This window comes from Mixophyes fleayi, chromosome 9 (genome assembly GCF_038048845.1).
Source record: "Mixophyes fleayi isolate aMixFle1 chromosome 9, aMixFle1.hap1, whole genome shotgun sequence".
NCBI classification, from domain to species: domain Eukaryota; kingdom Metazoa; phylum Chordata; class Amphibia; order Anura; family Limnodynastidae; genus Mixophyes; species Mixophyes fleayi.
In genome coordinates this window covers 113,885,198-113,906,329 of record NC_134410.1, presented here as the reverse complement: position 1 = coordinate 113,906,329, position 21,132 = coordinate 113,885,198, and the positions used below count along the sequence as shown (strand labels likewise).

The following is a 21,132-nucleotide window of genomic DNA, read 5'->3' as shown; positions in this document are numbered from 1 at the left end:
AAGGGAGGGTTCAGGGGGGATGACACGGAAAGTACAGGCGGAGGAGAGGAGGAAGCCCACACCGCCGCCTGGGCGGGCGCCAGGTCTGGTGGAGTGGGTGAAGGAGAGGCCACCATAGGAGAGGGCGGCGGGGGAGGCGGTGTCAGAGTCAGAGAGCCAGGTTTCCGTAATGGCAAGAAGGTTAAAAGAGTTAGACAAGAAGAGGTCGTGGATAGCGGTGAGTTTGTTGCGGACAGATCGAGCATTCCAGAGGGCACAGGAGAGGGGGAAGGAGGAAAGAGGCTGCAGCTTTGGCAGGGTATTGGATAATCACGCCCTGCACAGAAGAGGAGAGACGCAGGTTCGAGGCATATCTAAGATTTATTTTTTGATGAGATTATAGATTTTGAGTGGTGTTGGTGAAAGCTTTGAGTAGCTTGCATTCAATCCTGAAAGTTGAATTAAGGGGGCTTCACCCTCAACCTGCCCCCTGGATGCCATCTCCTCTCCCCTCCTTTGCTCCCTCTTCCCCACTGCATGCTCCAACCTCTTTAATCCCTCATCCTTTAGACATGCTCTTGTCTCATCCATTCTTAAAAAAAACACAATCTTGACCCCACCCCACTCTCTAACTATTGCCCCATTTCTCTTCTCCCATTTACCTCTAAAATACTTGAGCGACTTGTCTACAACCATCTGTATGTACACCTCCTCCCTGCATGAACTCATTAGTTTCTTCGGCCTCTTGTATCACCTCTATGCTGATGACACTGAACTCTACCCCTCACCTCCTGATCTCTCCCCTCCCTCCTCTCTCAGGTATCCAGCTGCTTCTGTATGTCCTTATGTTTTCTCAAACTTAACATGGCCAAAATTAAACTCATTGTCTTCCCTCCAACATGAGGCTCCTCCCCTCCCAACCTCTCTAACACTGTTGACAAAACCACTATCTCCTCTGTTCCCCCAATCTGCTGCCTGGGTGTCAATCTCGACTTCTCCCTCTCCTTCACCCCACACATTCAATTGCTTGCCCAACCCTGTTGCTTTCAGTTCTGCAACATCTCCCATATCAGACCCTTCATCTGCCAGGATTCCACCAATATTCTTAACCACTCACTGATAATTTTTCGTCTTGACTATTGCAACCTTCTCCTTACTGGCTTCTCCCATTTCGCTCCACTTCAATCTATATTTAATGCTGCAGCTAAACTTATCTTCCTCTTTTGCTGCTCCGCATCTGCATTCCCTCTCTGCCAAACCTCACACTGGCTCCCTTTCTCCTACAGAATCAAACTCCTCACCCTCATGGACAAGGCCCTCTCCAACTCCACTGCTCCCTACATCCCGATACAGCCTTCCCCCCATCCTCTGTTCAGCCAATGACCGTCGCCTTTCCTCCTCTCTGGTATCCACATCTCACTCCCTTATCCAAGATTTCTCCCATGCTACCCCCCCCACCACTGGAACGACCTCCCTCGTTCTATCAGACTATCCCTTAACGTGTATAGCTTCAAATAGTCATTGAGAACGACCCTGTGTAGTAAAACCTACCAGTTCTCCACGTGACCATGTAGTTTATCTCACCCTTTCAGCCTCCATCTCTTCCCCTCAGATCCCCTTACATTGGCTCACTCCCATGTGTCAACCGTTTGTCTGCTCCATTCCCTTTAGATTGTAAGCTCTAGTGAGCAGGACCCTCTTACCTCCTGTTCTCACTATCTATAACTTTTGCTCACAAGCTACACTGTGTACCTCCTCCATGGGCTCTCTGCCCATTGACTCCTGTCCTCCACTGTCCTGTGCTGAATATACCCCTTGCACCCCAGTATCTGTGGTGAGAGTTGTAGTGTTATGTGTTTACTGTATTGTACTGTTGTTTGACCTCTGTACAGTGCTGTGAATCTCATGTGGTGCCACAAATAAAGATATGCAGCAGATTAGACAAACCAAGAGGGGTAAAACAAATGATTGATGATCTAGGTAGACTAGAGGAATGGTCAAGAGAGTGGCAACTACAGTTTAATGCAAAAATCATGCACTTGGGTATCAAAATCACAAGGGCTAAATATAGTAATAATGGCACTAAAATGGAAACTACTGAGGAGAGAAGGGATGTAGGAGTCGCTATTTCAGGTCACTTAAAGGCAGGTAAGCAATGTGACAAAGCAATGAGGAAGGCAGGTCAGATGCTTGGTTGCATAGGGAGAGGAATTAGTAGCAGAAAGAAGTAATAATACCACTGTATAGGTCATTGGTACGGCCTCAACTACTCAAATACTGTGTTCAGTTCTGGAAGCCATATCTCCAGGATATAAATACTGTACAAAGAAGGGCAACTAAAATGGTGCATGGCCTACAGAACAAAACTTAACTAAAAAGACTAAAAGATCTTAATATGTATAGTTTGGAGCAAAGAAGGGAAAGGGGGAACATGATAGAAACTTTCACATATATCAAGGGTTATAACCAGGGCCGCCTTCAGCAATCATGGGGCCCAGTACGGGCCCCCCGTGTCCCCCCCCAATGAGCGCCCCCCTCATGAGCAACAGCAACACATACTTACCTGGGGCCCCGCTGGTCTCCGCTACTCTGTCTTCAGCCTGGCTGTCACCGTGACAGCCAGGCACCAGGATGCAATCGCAGGGGTGGAGGATTCATTCCCCCTGCGATCATGTGATCTGCAGAGGGAATGATTCCTCCACCCCTGCGATCGCATCCTGGTGCCTGGCTGTCACGGTGACAGCCAGGCTGAAGACAGAGTAGCGGAGACCAGCGGGGCCCCAGGTAAGTCTGTGCTGCGCTGTTGTACCGGGCCCCCTGGTGAGCCCGGGCCCGGTACAACAGTACCCCCCTGATGGTGGCCCTGGGCATAACAAGGTACAGGAGGGAAACATTCCTCAAAGGAAGAGAAGTATTAGAACACGAGGACATGCACTGAAAGAACAAAGGATCAAATAGTGTTTGAGTTTACAATAGGTTAAATATTGGACAGATTAGATGGCCAAGTGGTTCTTATAGGCTGTCAAATTTTATATTTCTAAAGGAGGATAATAATAATGATAGGGAGGCAGTATAAGTTCTTGCTTTATCCACTGTAAACCCAACCATATGTGTCCTTCCACAGATAGTAGGAAAGGAATTTAATGTTGAGTACAAAAATCCCCCTTTCTAGGCAGGGTTGCAGACAGTAAGATGACACCTTTCAATTGCAAATGTTTCTATTGTTTTAAGCAGTAATTCTCATGGTTGATGGCCACCTGTCTTCTGTATCTCACAAGGTCCATATCGTCTTTGGTCATTCCTACAAAAAGATAAACCCTTTACAGTAAGACTTTGTTGTACAATCCCTTTATAATGGTCAATTATACCAAGTCCAAAAGAATTCATGTGGGAATTTTTTTTTTATCTGTACCCAATATATGACATCCCCCCACCCTCACCAGAAAAAGCTTCAGAGCTAGATTTACTAAACTGCGGGTTTGGAAAAGTGGAGACGTTACCTATAGCAACCAATCAGATTCTAGCTGTCATTTATTTAGTACATTCTACAACATGACAGCTAGAATATGATTGGTTGCTATAGGCAACATCTTCACTTTTTCAAACCCACAGTTTAGTAAATATACCCCTCAGTGTCCATGAAATGGTAACGTATGGCGTAACCACCAGGTTCATTGATCTCACACAGTGCACTACAAGGAGTGTTTTCTTGCGGTTATTCCTGTATTTAGTGTACTTCACCATAGAGCTCAATGTTACATCACGACTAAGTCACAGTGTTGTACTTAATTCTCTATCATCTCCTTTGTAACAAGGCTTCACTCCATCTGTCTTTGGCAGGGATGAAAAACAAAAAGCTCAAATGATCTACGACGTATGTGTTTTGTGCTTCTACATATTTCAGTACTAGTACAGAGTTAGTTTGGTTGCTGCACAGCTTAGGACACACCGGATGAATCAGCCAATTCCATACTCACAAACCGCTTGAAGTGACTGGACAGCGGCAGCATTTATGGTGGGTGATAGAAGTGTTAATAAAGCATCAACCCTCAGTAAATGCAGATTCTTTAATTAGCTATTTTGTTTCCATGAAAAATACAGGTTGATGTTTGTCCTTCCAGTTTATTATTTAGAGGAAAAAAAAATCAATTAAATGTCAAACCTCTCCTATTAGATGACATGTAAAATCTTCCGATGCCACTCGTTTCTAGATCGCTGCCATTGCCTAGAACTAGATGTGCCTAGTTGTAAATCTGAGGACACATGGAGTCACCATAGAAATTTGACACAATTATGACTATTCCCACACTATGGGGTATATTTACTAAACTGCGGGTTTGAAAAAGTGGTGATGTTGCCTATAGCAACCAATCAGATTCTAGCTGTCATTTTGTAGAATGCACTAAATAAATGAAAGCTAGAATCTGATTGGTTGCTATAGGCAACATCTCCACTTTTCCAAACCCACAGTTTAGTAAATCTAGCCCCGTGTCTTTAAAGTGGAGCTTTAACCATAATATAATGTTAGCAGTCAGGCCATGCTATGCTTAGCAGTTTGTTCTCGATTACACAACACAAAGAAGCTAAAATTCATGCCTTTATTAACCCTCTGCACTTGGAGGACCCCATGTTGTTTGTCATTTTTATAGTAATTACTTTATTGTGCTTGAAGACGGGCCAGGATCCAGCTAGTATTTTTGTCCCTACGGCTCGTATGCCAATGACATTATCGTGGATTTTTGGTGTCCATTGTGAGCTGGCTGTATAATGTAATCCTCTCTACCCTGCATCTCCCCACTCAGTACGTAGAGCCAATGGTGGAGGACTGGGAATCCTTGTTCATACTGCAGATATTACAGCCAACAAATGTTGGTTTTTTTTTTGTGTTATCAGCTTTTTTATGCCTGATTACCTTGGTAGGACACAGTTTGAAAAGGTTTTTTTTTTTTTTTTTTAAACCAAGAATAGTACAAAGCATAAAGCAAAACTATTAAAACAAAAAAATATATAAATATATAAAAGCATAATAGGTACACGTCAAAGCATAATAACAAGGAAAACAGATACAAAATAGATTTAATATCTTTCTTCAATTTGGAAATCCGATATTGCTAGAAAAGTTACAGTTGTGTTGATGGGCATCCGTCCGATTCAATGTGCTGCTCAACTGGGGGGGGGGGGGGGTCTCTCGTGGAGGAAAACGGGTACACAGCAGGAAAACATAGTGATTCAGGTCGAGACTGGTACACAAAGTGGCAACTGCGCACGGGTTAAAACATGAAATCTGGCATCCAGTGTTTGTGATAAATAGAAATAATTCACACACTCTCACTATATACTCTCACACACACACACAGTTCTCTATACAAAGTATCGCTCTGGAATGTCTAACACTAACATCGTTCTCCTCTACTGATACCCAACCAATCCCTAGCCAGCATGTCTGGTAGGGAGTTGGGTAGGCTCCACCCCCACGGTCTCCCATCAGTTGGAGTCTCTTGTGTTGGAACGGGGGGTCCTGGAGCCGCTATTGGCCAGCGCCATCTGTCTGCATGCCTGTGTTACAGCACCCTCAGTTCCTTTCTATCTGTGTTCGTGGTTTCTGCCTGCGAGTGGGTGGACATTGTGCAGGTAGAGGCAACAGCGTAGGGGCAGCTGTCAGTTTTTCAAGCAGTTCGCGGGGCAGAACATTAAGTCTTATTTTCCCACGTGAGCGTCGGAAGCCATTTTCTGTGCCCAAGCAGGTGTAGAGGCCTGCGTCGTTTGTGTGTACCGAGCGTAGTATCGCCCCTCCTTCCATGGCATGTAGGCGTACCTGGCGAGTAAACACATTACTACTGGAGAAAGAAACCATTCATATCACAGAATTCGAGAACCCAGACATAAGTACATGTACCTAGAATTCTACAAAAAGCTGTCGTTGAAACTACCGTAATAACAGTAATAATGCACAGGCCGCGTTACTTTTACCCGTAACGCAGCCAATTGAATTCCACCCCCCCATGTGTCAGTGTAACTAACCAAGAAGCACAATCTTGTTAATTTTCTACTAAATATATTTATGTATGTATATGCTCTGTTCTCATTTACTGAAGGATAATGTAGCTTCCCAAAGACAATAATAACTGTGCCACATTAATGTGTATACCAGATGGTGGTTAAGAAAGCTATTAACAAACAATTTCTATTCTATATTATGGTTAAAAACAAAATAACATTGTGTACAGTACTCGCGGGTACTGCAGAACTGTGGAAGATGTTTAGACATCACCACAGATTAAAAACTGGGGGTGATATTAGTATTTCTAGAATGAAGGCAATAGACAGAAAACACTTCTACACAAAGCAGCAGTATCGAAGATGGAAGTGGATATGGAAAAGGAGGATTTTTACTCACCGTAAAATCCGTTTCTCCGACTCCATTGGTGGACACTGAGAGACATTGGGGTATAGTAGGCGGACTAGGTACTTAAAGAATTATACTTAAAGTGCACTCTCCTCCCCTACTATAACCCTCCTCTCTAGAACCAACCTCAGATTTTGTACAACCAGGCATAGAAGAGAGGGGCACCAAGGTGAAACAAGAAACCTCTGAACCGTAAACAGCAACAGTGTCAGAGTCAGAGAAATGGATTTTACGAGGAGTAAGAAATCCTCTCTTCTCTTTCCTGCCACTAGGGAACACTGGGAGACATTTGGGACATTCCAAAGCTGCCCCTACGGGAGTGCTCTGGAAAAACTGCGGGCACCACCTTGCACCCAAAGCTGGCATCCCGAGATGCAAAGCCCTGCACCCTGTACAATTTTGAGAATGTGTGGACAGATAACCACGTAGTAGCACGGCACAACTGCTCAGCCAAAGCCCCGTGACGCGCCACCCACGAAGCACCAACAGCCCTGGTGGAATGAGCCCTTAAACCCCGACAGTAATCTTTCTACAGTTAAGGGGGCAGTTGGAGAATACCTTAAGGCTACAATATGTAAGCCTAACTTAATAACATTGAAGAGGCGCCGCCTCTTACATCTGCCCCCTGAACTGTAGAAAGATCACTGTCATCATCCACAGTACGTCATTCTGTGCTGCCGCCCTCTTCATTAATCGCATTTCCTCGGAATCAGTATAGTGAACAGTCGTGGTGAAGAATAGGTCGCGCTCCTCAATATTCGTACTGAAGATGTCGCCACTCTTGTCGGGATTCCTAGCATCAGATATTAGTACCCAACCCATAAAGATATATAGGCAGGAGCCCATACAGATATGCCCTACTACCTAGCACTGTAACTAAAACTGATGTCGCTTCCAGAGAGGAGGTTCACAATAGGGGAGAAGTGTGCTCTCAAAGAGTTATGTTTAAAGTGCTTAAAATCCTAGTCCGCCTACTACACCCCAATGTCTTGCAGTGTCCCCCAAGAAATATATATGAGCTATGGAACGATATGACTACTTTTAATGGTTCTTATTTTGGGAACAAATTCATTGTAGACATAGTACATCAATTCTAAAGAACCAGGTCGTTTGCCAAAAATTATCTAAAATGAAACGGAGGGAACAGTGTGTCATTCTCTCCAACCCAATCACACTGTGAGCGCTTCCTGACACTGGAGTGTCAAAGACTCTCCCACATCACACCCTATACATTTCATTATCATATCAGTCTGGTGACGGAGACTGACAGCAGATGCATCCCCCTGTGAGTACAATCTGCTGCTGGGCAGGAAACACACTGACGTCTGATCTTAGAACTCAGCTGGAAGTCAAGGTGAATCTCCATCCACCATAGATGCTCCAGGCGTAAGGTCCTGTAACCAGCAGCTTCTGGCTATGAGCCAGGGATGGAAATACGTTTTCAGAGAGGAAGTGATATTATGGCCTCTATGTATTTCCACTATAAGGAATGCAATTTTGCCTTTGAATTGCTTAGTATTAAACAAAACACAAGTTAGTGTTTCATGAATTGCCTACAGGAGTCCAGCACGCTGGGTCCTAGTTAACGGCCAGATCATAAACATATTTTGCAGTAAACGGTAACAGTAAGTTAATTAGGATAGAAAACAAGTCCTGACCCCAAAGTCAACCATCAGGTTTGTAAATATTGCAGACTTTCTACTCTTATGCCAGCGGAATTGTAAATTACAGTTTTATTAAAGGTAAAATACTGGTAAATATCTGCAATTTTACAAAACAGATCGCTGATACATTTACCCCCCTTGGGGTATATTTACTAAACTGTGGGTTTGAAGAAGTGGAGATGTTGCCTATAGCAACCAATCAGATTCTATCTGTCATTTTGTAGAATGTACTAAGCAAATAACAGCTAGAATCTGATTGGTTGCTATAGGGTAGGTACATCTCCACTTTTTCAAACATGCAGTTCAGTAAATCTAGCCTCTAGTCTCTTAGGAGGCGCCATTGCATTCCTTTACTTTCTGTGTTTCAACCTGTGCTTCAACCCCTGGAAACAGATCTGGTCAGTAACAGATAACAGACTGGTGTCCATGTACAGCAACACAGGAGATGGTTAATAAAGTGGAATAATGCTCATATGCCAGAGCCCTAAGGGTCGTAGTTGTATCCTGGAGTTTGAAAGGTGACGATCTGGGCCCACTTAGGGCGTTCTGGGCAGTAGCTCAGGAACCATAGCTATATTATTACACAATACTAGTAAAGTACATTTCATTTTAAACTAATTATATTTTGATTAGAACATATTTTACTACGCAAGTCATTGTTGATCCAGTAACTATGTTCCATTTACATCATTTTACACCTAGAGTACAGTAATGCTCGTCATGCAGATTAGTGAAATCCTCACCTCCTTCCGATGTTGGGAACCCTCTCTCTGCAGTAACCACGTAACGCTCTCCAGGGGGGAGTGAGTGTCACATTGAAGAAACACACTTCCTCCCTCCACCCCTATCTGCAACCGCTCCGAAACCCCTCGATCCACTGTAAATCAGGAATAATAGTCTATCAGCATAAATCAGGTGGTATGAGGCTAGTCATCCAAAAATAAATCCAAATCTATTCTGGGGAAACGTATCAGAAAACAGTGGCCACTGTGGTATTTAGAAATAGAACTTACTTTGCATGTTATACCCTCTGCACTGTCTCATGGGGTCGCCATGTTTGACATCTTGTCGCCGACTCCGCCTGCAGAGAACAAGGAGTGGTAGCAATTTGCTTAGTGCTTAGCTTCATTTTTACAGACTGACCCTTGTACATGAGGTTGTTCTCCTTTCATTTCTATCTAAAGGTTACTTGTATGCTGAACATTTGCAGAGTCAACACAAGGGTCCCGTTGCAGTAGTACACTCAAAGACTTCTCTTGTCTGCATGACGCATTAGCACCAGTGTAATATACATACAGCCCCAGTGGAAGGTTAAGTATGATTTGTCGGTCTACAGGATCACCAAACGATCATGTTGGATGCACCAGTTATGGTAAATAGATGGGGACATGACATTACAGAAAGGCCGCTCATGCTGAGTGCTGTGGCGGTCTTATGTCACACAGGGCAGGTCTCCACATAAACCACTCAGCACGCAGGCCAATCAGCCAATCGCAAAACAAGACAGGTCAGCCTGGACCTTCTATAGCTCTACTTACCGCATGGGTGACGGGGTGTAGCGGGCACAGGCCTTCCCATCCCAGGCACAGTAGGGATCTCTGGAGAGACAGCAATCTGCACAAGAGTCACCATAGGCAGCGCAGCGGTGGAGAGAGAGCTGGGTCACCCCCGCGTCTGAAGAGACGTATAACTGGTGCTGCAATCCATAAAGATCTCTGGTGAGTCCAAACCCTGCATTCATCTTTAGATTTCCCAAACCAGCCAGTCCTATGAGCTACTGCTTCAATTATACTATGCCAGACCACACAGGATTTAGGCTATTTACCCTCAGCTATCTGCCTACATTGGCCCTCATGTACGAAGCACACTGGATACCCGCCACACATACCCTTGGCTTTACATTGGCACACCTAGATTGTCCATACATGCGTTGTCTTGGCCGTTTTACGCTTTGCAAATAATCTGCCATCTGTAAAGCTGTGTCGGGGAACATGCTCTGTTTTACAGAGGGTTAATAAGTAAGTGGATACAGAGAAGGCACCTCTTTGTAATGAAGACGTACATTTTGCTGGGGTAATGTATGAAGTGAAGTGAAAGACCTTTTTAACTATCTCATTATTTTGGGGCTAGTGCACAGAAGCCTAAAGCTTCATACAGCTGAGGAATTGGCTCACTGTCTCTTATATAATGAAACTGGTTTGTATAGATTGCTGGCTAATAACATTGTGACATTACCAGAGATGTCAATGCTAGTATTAAGGGTATTATTATATGCTGGGCTGTGCGCTATTTCTTTTACATTTTACTTTCTAAAAAAGCAGCATTGGGAAGTCAGCGTAAGACTGAATATCACCTCTATATATGTATACTTATCAACATGTAGCTAAAATAGAGCATTCACTATGCAAAACTTAAGAAAGCCAACTGAAATAGGAAACAGATTTGAACACGCCTTATAATGTGTAACTAGGTTCCTACATCCCACTAGTTGGACCTGCAGTCCTCCAGGTCTCACAGTAATGCAGGTGAATAACAACCCGCACCTGTAGCAGTTACTGTCAGACTCCAGGCTGTCTGCACAGGAGCATCCTGGGACTGCAAGCAATGGCCACGTTTCTCCAGAACGGTGGGAGTCCCAGACACAGACATCTCACCATTCTGCTAGTTACGGGGAACAAACTTAAAGATAAACATTTCCTTGGTGTTCATCTATAATAAAGCGCCCCAAAATTAGAACAGTAATTGTACAACACTCACCCGCTTGGAGGAAATTCTGATGTTTTTAACAGGTGACGGTACCTGTGTGTGACACAAAATGAAGAGATTATCTGTATACTCTATGAATACATGCACACAATAATACACACAGGTACAGGTAAGTAAACATCAGGCCCAGAACCAGGAATGTCAAGGGTGAAGGAGGATTATGGTGGGGGTGGATGGACCAACTGAGGTTTAAAAAAAAGTGGCCACACCAAAGCCTAAAGTTCCGCTTGGCAGCCCTGTCTGGAACACTTAAAATAAAAGTGCAATAAAAGATTAAGATGTTTAATATAAAATAATAATATATTTATTTTTTATGCTATTAAAGAGTCTCTCATTTATTTATACATTTTGACTTATCTGCTGCTTCCATGTGATGCTTTTTCTCAGGGTTCATTCATTTCTGCAGTCTAGCACCAGCAAATCTTACCCCTTTTAATGTCAGCCGAGATGGGTGTGAGTGGGAGAACCTCTCTCTATGACTGCAGCCCGGCGGTTGACCTCAGCCACCTAAGCTGCGTACGTCGCACCTACTCTGTGAGCTGTCTGGGTGGAAGGGTGGCTAAGAAAAAGCCCCCATATGTCTGGACCCATCAGAACAGTAATGGTACAACAGCAATATGACCCAAAATAAGACAAACGACAGATCCCTGGGAAGGAAGGATGCATGGAGCTGTCCTTGTGGCTGTGGGTGGGAGGTTGGGTGATTTGTTACCCTGCCCTCCAGTCCAGCTTTAAAAGTCGGTGGACAAAGACAAATGTCACTGTCCTGTTCTTAAACTGCAACTCCATATAAAACAAATGTGTACATCAGATGAAGACAGAACAGGTCTTACTTTAAACACTTCCACCTCCTCTAGAGTGATGCCTTCCGTCTCCTCAGGGCCTTTAGGCAGGATCATCACTTTCTGGACTGTACCACGGTCTGATGATGGGAGGCGATAGGAACAAGGTGTTAAACTAGAGACAGATGACTGCCACATGAAGACATTGGCTGACACAGTGTTCCGTATACTCTGCTCTCTCACCTGTGCCCAGAAACAGGACCGTATATTCCCCATCGGCAGCTGGCACGGTGTCCACGGCGATGCTAGTGTAGGTGTATGAGGCATCTAAAAGCAGGAGAAGGGGCCTGCGGTCGACGGGGTACACTGGGCTGTACATGAGCGGGTGTGTGCGTACAAACCTCAGCGCGTCCTCCCCAAAATGCCTACTGGAGCGGATGCCGGTGACGGAGAATCCACCTGCACACTGCAAGACATATCACAATGTAAATAGGGGTCTTCTGGATATTTCATGTAAGATATAATACAATCTATATCAGAAGATGTACATGTCCATGGCTATAGCACTATGACCCAACATTCAGCATGGTTCAGACTAGAACATGAGATAACCACCGAGATGCCTCAGTGTCCTTGATTCTCCAGGGTCATTGTTGCTTTCACTCATTACACAGAAATGTTTATATCCGAACCCCTGCAGACTGACAGCACCTGGAGAATGGTGTGAGCTACGGTGAACATCTCCAGGATGGGGGGTGTAGGAACATTTCGTCAGGATCTTAATAAGAACCTATGTCCTTGACCTCTCCCTTCAACTTCTTCCATTCTTTAAAGAGGTTTTGAAGTTCATTCAAAGATTTTACATTTTCAACATAAACGGTTATAGGTCTGAATATAGCGGACGCCACCTTCACCTCCAAAGTGTTTTCACGACTATTGGGTTTAACATAATTTGAATTATCATTACTAGCTCTACAAAACACAAGTTATATTTTCAAAGTAAGCGATTCTCAACTACAATTTCCCTGAAAGCGTCTGTGCCTTTACCACAGCATCATTCTGTCACTCAGACTCTCAGAAAGGGTCATGACTTGTCTCACCGCTCCAGGTCGGGGGTAGGGCGTTTTCCCTGTATACGCCGTCATCTGGTACCCATGTCCCTCCTTGTGTGCGAAGGGCCCATTAAACACAGCACGGACGTCAGCAAGAGAGTAAACACAGACGGCAGAGCCCCGGAACACGGAACTAAGAGACACGCACAGAGACCGATACATTAGGGACAACGAGCATACACACAGCAGGGAGGCTAGAAAAGATCACACACTACGGTGACAGATGCTAACGTAGACACAACTTTACCAGGAGCAATGGGGGCAGACTGACCATCGTGCAGGACAGGCGGACAGTGATGGTCAGGACAATACAAGACACACATTTATTGAGAGACTAGGACACATAGGACAGGTAACACGCAGGGAAAATAAACTATTACAGGGACATGAAAAGCAGTATAAGTGGAGCTCTCACCCCAGCGTAGTGAAGACCCCATAAATCAGGGGGTTCTGCTTGTCCTGAGTCTGTTGAATGAAAATATCACCTACACAAAGACACACAGTTAATGCACAATCCCAATGTGACAGCAGATATATCATTGTCCATCAGCAACAATCCCCAAATATTGTCAGGGTTAGTGTTTAGGCTGTGATTTGCCAATGGGCTCCTGGCTTTTTAGGGCCCCTCTAGAACTAGGATATGTCCTCTTTGCAATATAAGTTCCATACATTTAAAACTGTATTTAATATATGGGACAATGAATCCACTACTGTAAATTACAATACAAGTATATGAAGTATAGTTATACGTAACAGAGGAGATCTGTGGTTCTATAACCACAGACTGAGCACTTTTATACAAGTGACTTCTAATATTTGTAGTGATTTACAGTAGGGGAAGCATCAAAAATCATGCTTGTACTTCTGTTCTTTAATGCTAGAATAATCTACTGGCATCACTTGTGTATTACAATGTGATATACACAGTATTTTAGGGAATGATTGTTTCCTTTGTTATAAAAAGAAAAGAAAAAGTGCTTTCTGTTAAATTATATAGTTTTATTTTTAATCAAGTTGGCTTTTGCAGCTCTACGTAGCTTTCCTTTATCAATATAACATTACTCTCCCGATAAGTAATACAGTGTGCTCTGCAGGAAATGACAACGATGGAACACTTAAATTGTTGGGCAGAATTTTCCTTCACTGAGGATGGATTTTAACAGACTTTAATCCGCATAAAGAAACCTTATGAATTTGGATAGAGGTAATACTGCAAGACGACATCAGTGTATAAATGATTGCAATTATTGCAGCGTGCTCCTGTTACTGTACCTCAGTCACTGACAGTCATTGCATTTGTCCATCCCACATTGAAGCATAAAGGTCCATCAGCAGGACAAGAAAATCTACAGGTATCCGTCTACTTTATAAGGTGTTTGTCATTGCAGTTTTGCACACACCTTTATGCAACATTTACTAGATATTTTGCTTTCTCGTTCTGTCTGCCTTCTGTGCTTCTCAGCCATGTATTTATATGGTCATGCAGAGTAGATCATTTTTCCTGTATACAACATGCCTTTGTTTTACTGTGCATTAGATACAATATGTATCAAGAGAGCAACTTTGTGTCGTGTCCAAGTGCAATAAAATAAACAGCTCTGGTTGATGCCTGTAGAAGCCAATACATGAATGTCTTCTGAAGGTATAAAAGCCTTTTAAATAACACCTTTTTTGTTGTTCTTTTTTTAAAATGCTAAATCAGCAAAAGAACAGGACCATTTACAGGCAGCGCAAAAGCTTTGCCAAGACATGTGGCGACTCAAGTGGCATCATGGGGTGCTAATTTCTTTTTAATGGAAAAACATTTGTAAACTATGAAATAAGCTCTTTTCTCCCCCCCACCCCCTCCCGCTCTCTCCTTTTCCATTACAGCCGTATGAAAACTGCCGCTAGGCTCTCAAGTAGGGCGGACTAAAGTGGGATTAGACAAAAGAGGAAAACAAGAGGAGTTTCTGGTCGGAAATTGTCAAAGCCCTTAATAAAGGAATAATGAGAGGTTAAGAAAGACAATTCCAGCGTCGCTGAGATTTAATGTGAGTGGTGATATGATTTAACGACCCATCGTATGACTTCAACATTTGGCTCTTTCTCGTGGGACCGGAACATGACATATTTCTGGAACACTCTTTGTTAAGCATTTCTTGTCACTCAATTGTCTGTTTACAGTTCATGGCCCTTAGGCCGTTTTCACACAGTCATCTTCCCGTCTGTGCGCAGCCAATTAAACAGCAGAAATGCTGACGTGCGCAAGACACAAGGGAGGAGGTAACAAGAGCACAAATCTCTCTCTCTTGTCTGCTCGGTTGTCTCTGCAGCTTAATTGGATGCTGCTATGTCAAAAAGTTGTCCTGTGAAACATGTCCACACGCACTATGCAAATTGTGTTAATGAGTAACTGCAACAACGGTGGCTTTGACCTCAAAGCATTGTCACCTCCGCGTTACAGAAGTCACAGACACCGCACGGGTGACAGTCCTGCTGTAAGTGCTACCAGGTTACAGTATAAGTACATTAACTCCCCCACAACCATAGCACAGGAAATCTGCAGCAACAATACAGGGTTCTCTATTCTAAACTATCTGCATTGTAGAAGCTGCATTTCTGTGCACGGATTAAGCCTTATTTTAATTCTATTTAAGCACGCAGCATGGAGCCACTCAGAGCCAATAATGGGAGCAGGACAGAGGACAATTGCTCACACTAAGCTTATAGATCATTAAGAGGATTGCCCACTTTTGGCTACTTAACCAGTCTCAGTTGTCTTTAAAGGACCATTAAACCCTAAATTAATATTTTCACCCACCTCCCCCTCCCATCATAATTTACACAAGACTCCTCCCTCCCCTCCTTTAGTGCAACAATTAAACCCCACAGCAAGAGGAATCCTGTGTTTGGCTTGTCAGCTTAATGTGCAAGTATTAACTAGAAAGTCAGTGGAAGGAGCTGCAGAACTTCTACGATTGGCTCCACCTTATAGTCACATGGTTGCGATCTCGTTGGACATTCTAAACTATTCAGACAAGAGTTTCCCCTTATAACAAGATTCTTTTCAGGAGGTCACATGTATCTGAAATCTAGAGAGTCACCATGAGAGGTGTAATGCATGGTACGGGCATACTCACGCAGCTGGTCAAATGACGTCTCCACCCCATCCTGACCAATGACGGAGCAAACAAGTCTTGCCTTGAGGAAAGATGTCCATTTTCCCACCAGTGAGCGCAGTCCACCATCGTCATTCTGCAATGGTATCAACTAAATATTAACCGGCGTCAGTGTACACACTGCATGTAACTAACCCCTCTGTGCCGGCATCTGACCTATGTACCAGAACAAGGCTACCGGGCAGGAACACCACACTATCAGCCAAGACATCTTACATAGCATGCACACAGATCTGGTTGATGGTAGCACATAGCATTAATGCCATTTATTATACTGGAGGGTGTTATGGAATCTACCGACCAAATACTCTAATATAGCGCAGTACAGCTGACAGACCAATACTAATTAATAAGTCACCTACGTGACCTTTCAGCCGAATCATCCATTAGACAACCTATGCCCCTGCATAGGGTGCACTGGGAACTGAGGGACCCAGATTACTCTAACCTGTTCTTGTGTGTGTGTGTGTGTGATTGGTATACTAATCAGGCTCTGGAGCCAACTTGGGGCTCAAATAAAACAATAAATTAGCTTACACCCTAGATTCTGGAGAACAGAGTTCTGGGGATTTATTATTCCGTTATGATGTTATGTAATACACCATGAAGCTTACGACCATGGGACGCCACACAGTTCTCCCACTCTCAGGGCAGACGTCGTGCTCACCTCATCTCTTTTATATGAACTCCCTCCCTGCATTTATTCCTCGGACTGTTATTTAAAGGACAGATCATTTGTTACAGGTCATTGTAGGATTTTTGTACAGTTCATTTATTTGTGCATTTCTTCAAAAGTATAGAAAAAAAGGATTTGAGCCTTCAAATGCTTTTCATTTAGTGTCTTGGATGCACCCTCCGACAACTTTAACTTATCACATTGCTTGTTCTTTCTTCCTTCCTTAATCCTATTTTTTAGGCACAGTACTAGGATAGGCATGATTATACATCTATTGGGATATAATTGTATATCTGATCTCTGGTGCATAGCCGGAACCTGAGCAGTGTGTGCTCAGAGAGAATAGATCCTACATACGGGACAGATGAATACTGTACATTGTACACACAGTAAATAGCCGGAACCTGAGCAGTGTGTGCACAGAGAGAATAGATCCTACATACGGGACAGATGAATACTGTACATTGTACACACAGTAAATAGCCGGAACCTGAGCAGTGTGTGCACAGACAGAATAGATCCGACATATGGGACAGATGAATACTGTACATTGTACACACAGTAAATAGCCGGAACCTGAGCAGTGTGTGCACAGAGAGAATAGATCCGACATATGGGACAGATGAATACTGTACATTGTACACACAGTAAATAGCCGGAACCTAAGCAGTGTGTGCACAGAGAGAATAGATCCTACATACGGGACAGATGAATACTGTACATTGTACACACAGTAAATAGCCGGAACCTAAGCAGTGTGTGCACAGAGAGAATAGATCCTACATACGGGACAGATGAATACTGTACATTGTACACACAGTAAATAGCCGGAACCTGAGCAGTGTGTGCACAGAGAGAACAGATCCTACATACAAGACAGATGAATACTGTACATTGTACACACAGTAAATAGCCGGTACCTGAGTAGATCCTACATACGGGACAGATGAATACTGTACATTGTACACACAGTAAATAGCCGGAACCTGAGCAGTGTGTGCACAGAGAGAATAGATCCTACATACGGGACAGATGAATACTGTACATTGTACACACAGTAAATAGCCGGTACCTGAGTAGATCCTACATACAAGACAGATGAATACCGTACATTGTACACACAGTAAAACACAGGACAATTCTCACCAAGCAAATCCGTGCAATCCGCGACACCACGGCAGGACCGCTCTCCCCCTCAAGGCTCCGCTCTCGGAATAAGAAATAAAGCTTGTCGTCCTCTTTGAAGCTGCTCTCAGACACCACCAGTGATCCCATAAATACAGGGTCTGGTGACAGAAAAATTACTTTAAGGATTTGTGTGTTTATGTATCATGGGATTGTGACCATATCACAGGTATGATCAATGTCCTGAAATAAAAAGTCACTTTAAACCAGACAAGAGGCTTTAGTCCAGGCTTGGACAAACTGCGACTCTCCAGGTGTTGTGAAACTACAAGTCCCAGCACACCCTGCCAGCTATCGGTTGGCAAAGCATGCCGGGAATTGTAGTGTCACACACCTGGAGAGCCACAGGTTGTCCAAGCCTGGACTAATCACTGTAATGATCAGAATTTCCTCTATGACACACAGGGCCACCAAGAGGAATTTCGGGCCCTGATACAACAACTTGTTGGGACCCCTTGCATAGATATTTTTGGATGCTATAAATGCTGGTTCCACCCCAATAACATTAGATCCTCCACACAACTCGGCCACATCCCCAAGCTGCCGCGAGGACAGTGGCAGGTGGGGTCCCTTCTGCTCCCCAGTCAATCTCCCCACCTACCACTGTCCTCGGAGCGGATGACTGAAAGCGGGATATCGGGAGAAGAGAGGGGGATTATGGGTCTAAGGCAGAAGCAGCAGTTCTCTTGTGAATGGTATGATCTGCCACTGGGCTTTGGAAATTTGCGACATAAAATCATTCGACATTCAACTCTTACCATCTACATTAAGCAAATAGAAAGAGGAAGAAATTAGGTTAGTGTCCCTTAGCGATTAACAGACTTCACAGATATAAACTTGGACATTAGAGTAGGAACGTGGACTACAATAGCTACAAGATTACTGGATCTGTTAGTAACACTTCTCGTAGTGGATGTAACTGTATCTGTGGCTATAAAACCAATGGAGACTTGTATTCAGGCTGTGTATAAGAAGGTGATTGTAATATGACACATTACCATTCAGCCAGCGGGAGTCGTACTGCTCTGTCCGTATTGGAGGTTTGTTACCCATTGTGCGGAATATGGCAGAGTCTGTGCCCATGTAATCCACCTGTACCCCAGCATACAGCACCCCATCTGTGTGACACAAATAACAAAGTGAAACACGTCACAGACACAAATTTATAACGCAAATAAGCACACGCCTTTACAAGCGTACAAGCAGTACAGGAGCCATGGATAACCAATGTCCTCATACTCAGGGGACAGTGTCATTGTGGTCGACAGGAGAATTACGTATCTGCTTCCTTTTCTGTCCTACCCCATTTCTAGCTGTCCATAGGAGGGAATGAATTGGTTCTGATGTCATAGACAAGAAAATAAGCATATTCTGTGAAATTAAACTGAAACCAATTCTGCTTTTTAAAGATTTGCCTCGTTTTAAAAGACACATTAACTCCTCTCTGCTTCTGAATACAGGATTTCTCACCATCTTCCTGTATACTCTGCAATCCCCTCATTACACTGTATTGTCAAATGACCAGATGTGCGAGCAATATGGCAACACACACGGATGTCAGACATGAACGGATCTAATACTTTGGGCACTGTACCAAACAATGCACTGGAAAGCTAGCCACACACATGCATATTACTGTCACTTTACAAGCACCCAAGGGGGTCACCCACCAATTCTGCTCATCCCAAATCAGAACATATATTTTTAATTTAGAATTTTGATTGTTTTGGTGCCCAAACATGGTCCAAATGTCTGGCAATGCAGGTGAAAATGTGCTCAGCAAGGATTCATAATGTAAAGCAGACTATGACCCTATCAAGTGGTCCAGTCTAAGGTACGAGCAGTACTCTATGTCTCCACAGAGGGCGCTATGTGCGACATGTACATTCTCATATTAACACATCCAGGGAAAGGTTACGCATTTGCAAAGGAGCTGAAAGACTTACCTATTATGGCGGCCATATTTTCTTGCTTTGGATCATATGGACATTTCCCTTTCCCAGATTCATGAGACCCAGAAATGATCCTGAATACATAGTCCTGGGACAGAGGGTAGAGAAGTGATGTGAACGGGAATGTGAGCCAATATGGACAAGATCTAGGCAGAAAACCAGCCATGCTCAAAGTAATACAACACGTCATTTTAAACTGAAGTTAAAGAGTTGTTAAAAGAAAGTGTGAGACATTAAAATCATCTTGTTGGATTATAAGTAATGTTTCAAGTAGAAACAAAGTCATTAAGTAGCTAAATAATCTTCTATTTTGTTTATCTAGCTTGCATAGTTTACAGCTATTATGGGAGGCGTTTTTAGAGAGAGCAATGATGAAGGAATCGTAAAGTTCCTTTCTATTGTTAACAAAAATGTGGTTTCATGCGGGGATGCTGGTCTGATTTAACCAGGTTGCAGTAATCTTTTCTATCACTAGGTGGCACTGCAGCTCTTCCACTGGAGACAACAAAACCTCACATTTCTAAAGACAAAATAAATATACAAACAAACCAATCAGAGGGTAAAAAAACAAATTAACAAAAAAACTAGAAAAACAATTAGCTAAATGTAGATAGATAAACGTGCAAGATCTTTTCAACGTCAACATTTTCTATTAGTTGTTTTTACAATATAGGAAATAAAATGGCACTGATCAGCATTAGATGTTTGCGAATTCAACTGTGCATCAAAAACTAACAATTATTTCTATATAGACGTCCTTATTACAGTATTTTATACCCACCGTTGTTTTACATAGAAATGCTGAATACCAGTGCTAATACAAACCTCTAGTAAATGGAAAGGTAATGTATATATTATGACTATAGCATAAATCAAATAACAAAATGCATAAGACAGTGGCAGGTTTAAAGTAAATCCATTGACTAAACACAACATAGGCAGACATTTTTCAATCCACTAGGAATTAGTGAGACACTGTGCCTCGTGCCTCAGGGATGTCATTAGTTTCTAGTGAATGGATAGACTGCATGAATAAGGTTTTCGACATAATCTTGCTGCCACATTTTGGTAGATGACAGTTTTTCATAGTGTATTCCTCTCTCCAGCATGGGGATTGGGAGCTTGTCTCACCTCAGACCTCCAGCCCCGATACACCAGGGTGCACTGCGGCAGATAAGCGCCTGTTCCACAAGCGTATAGATGTGTTCGGTTTAGAGGCTGAATGACACGCAGGTAATTGGAGCACTCCTCCTACGGCGGGAGACATGTACGATATGAGAGAAAAGGAGGATGTACAGCTGATGTGTTTAGGTTACATAAAATGTCAAACATATTACAAAGGAAAAATAGTTTCAATAAAACTTTATTCAAACCCTCCTCTGCCACAAACTAGGCAATCATTGGACTGCTCGACCTCTACGTTTTACCCAATTATTGTACAGTAATCAC

At 43.3% G+C, this 21,132-nt stretch overlaps 1 protein-coding gene across 3 annotated transcripts in view; it reads right to left on the bottom strand.

Annotated features, from left to right (window-relative positions):
• Nucleotides 1-5,038: 5,038 nt before the first annotated feature.
• LOC142101011 (semaphorin-3F-like) overlaps nt 5,039-21,132 on the bottom strand; it is a 49,577-nt gene continuing 33,483 nt past the window's right edge. For all 3 annotated transcript variants that reach the window (XM_075185011.1, XM_075185012.1, XM_075185013.1), the window contains exons 5-18: nt 20,815-20,934; nt 19,678-19,771; nt 18,730-18,849; nt 17,693-17,832; nt 15,832-15,946; nt 13,125-13,194; nt 12,698-12,842; nt 11,841-12,063; nt 11,649-11,737; nt 10,807-10,848; nt 9,588-9,745; nt 9,063-9,130; nt 8,793-8,926; nt 5,039-5,794 (exon numbers count right to left, since the gene is read on the bottom strand). In XM_075185011.1, the coding sequence (XP_075041112.1) occupies nt 5,552-5,794; nt 8,793-8,926; nt 9,063-9,130; nt 9,588-9,745; nt 10,807-10,848; nt 11,649-11,737; nt 11,841-12,063; nt 12,698-12,842; nt 13,125-13,194; nt 15,832-15,946; nt 17,693-17,832; nt 18,730-18,849; nt 19,678-19,771; nt 20,815-20,934 (1,761 nt within the window). In that variant the 3' untranslated portion in view covers nt 5,039-5,551. The remainder of the gene's footprint in view (nt 5,795-8,792; nt 8,927-9,062; nt 9,131-9,587; nt 9,746-10,806; nt 10,849-11,648; nt 11,738-11,840; nt 12,064-12,697; nt 12,843-13,124; nt 13,195-15,831; nt 15,947-17,692; nt 17,833-18,729; nt 18,850-19,677; nt 19,772-20,814; nt 20,935-21,132) is intronic.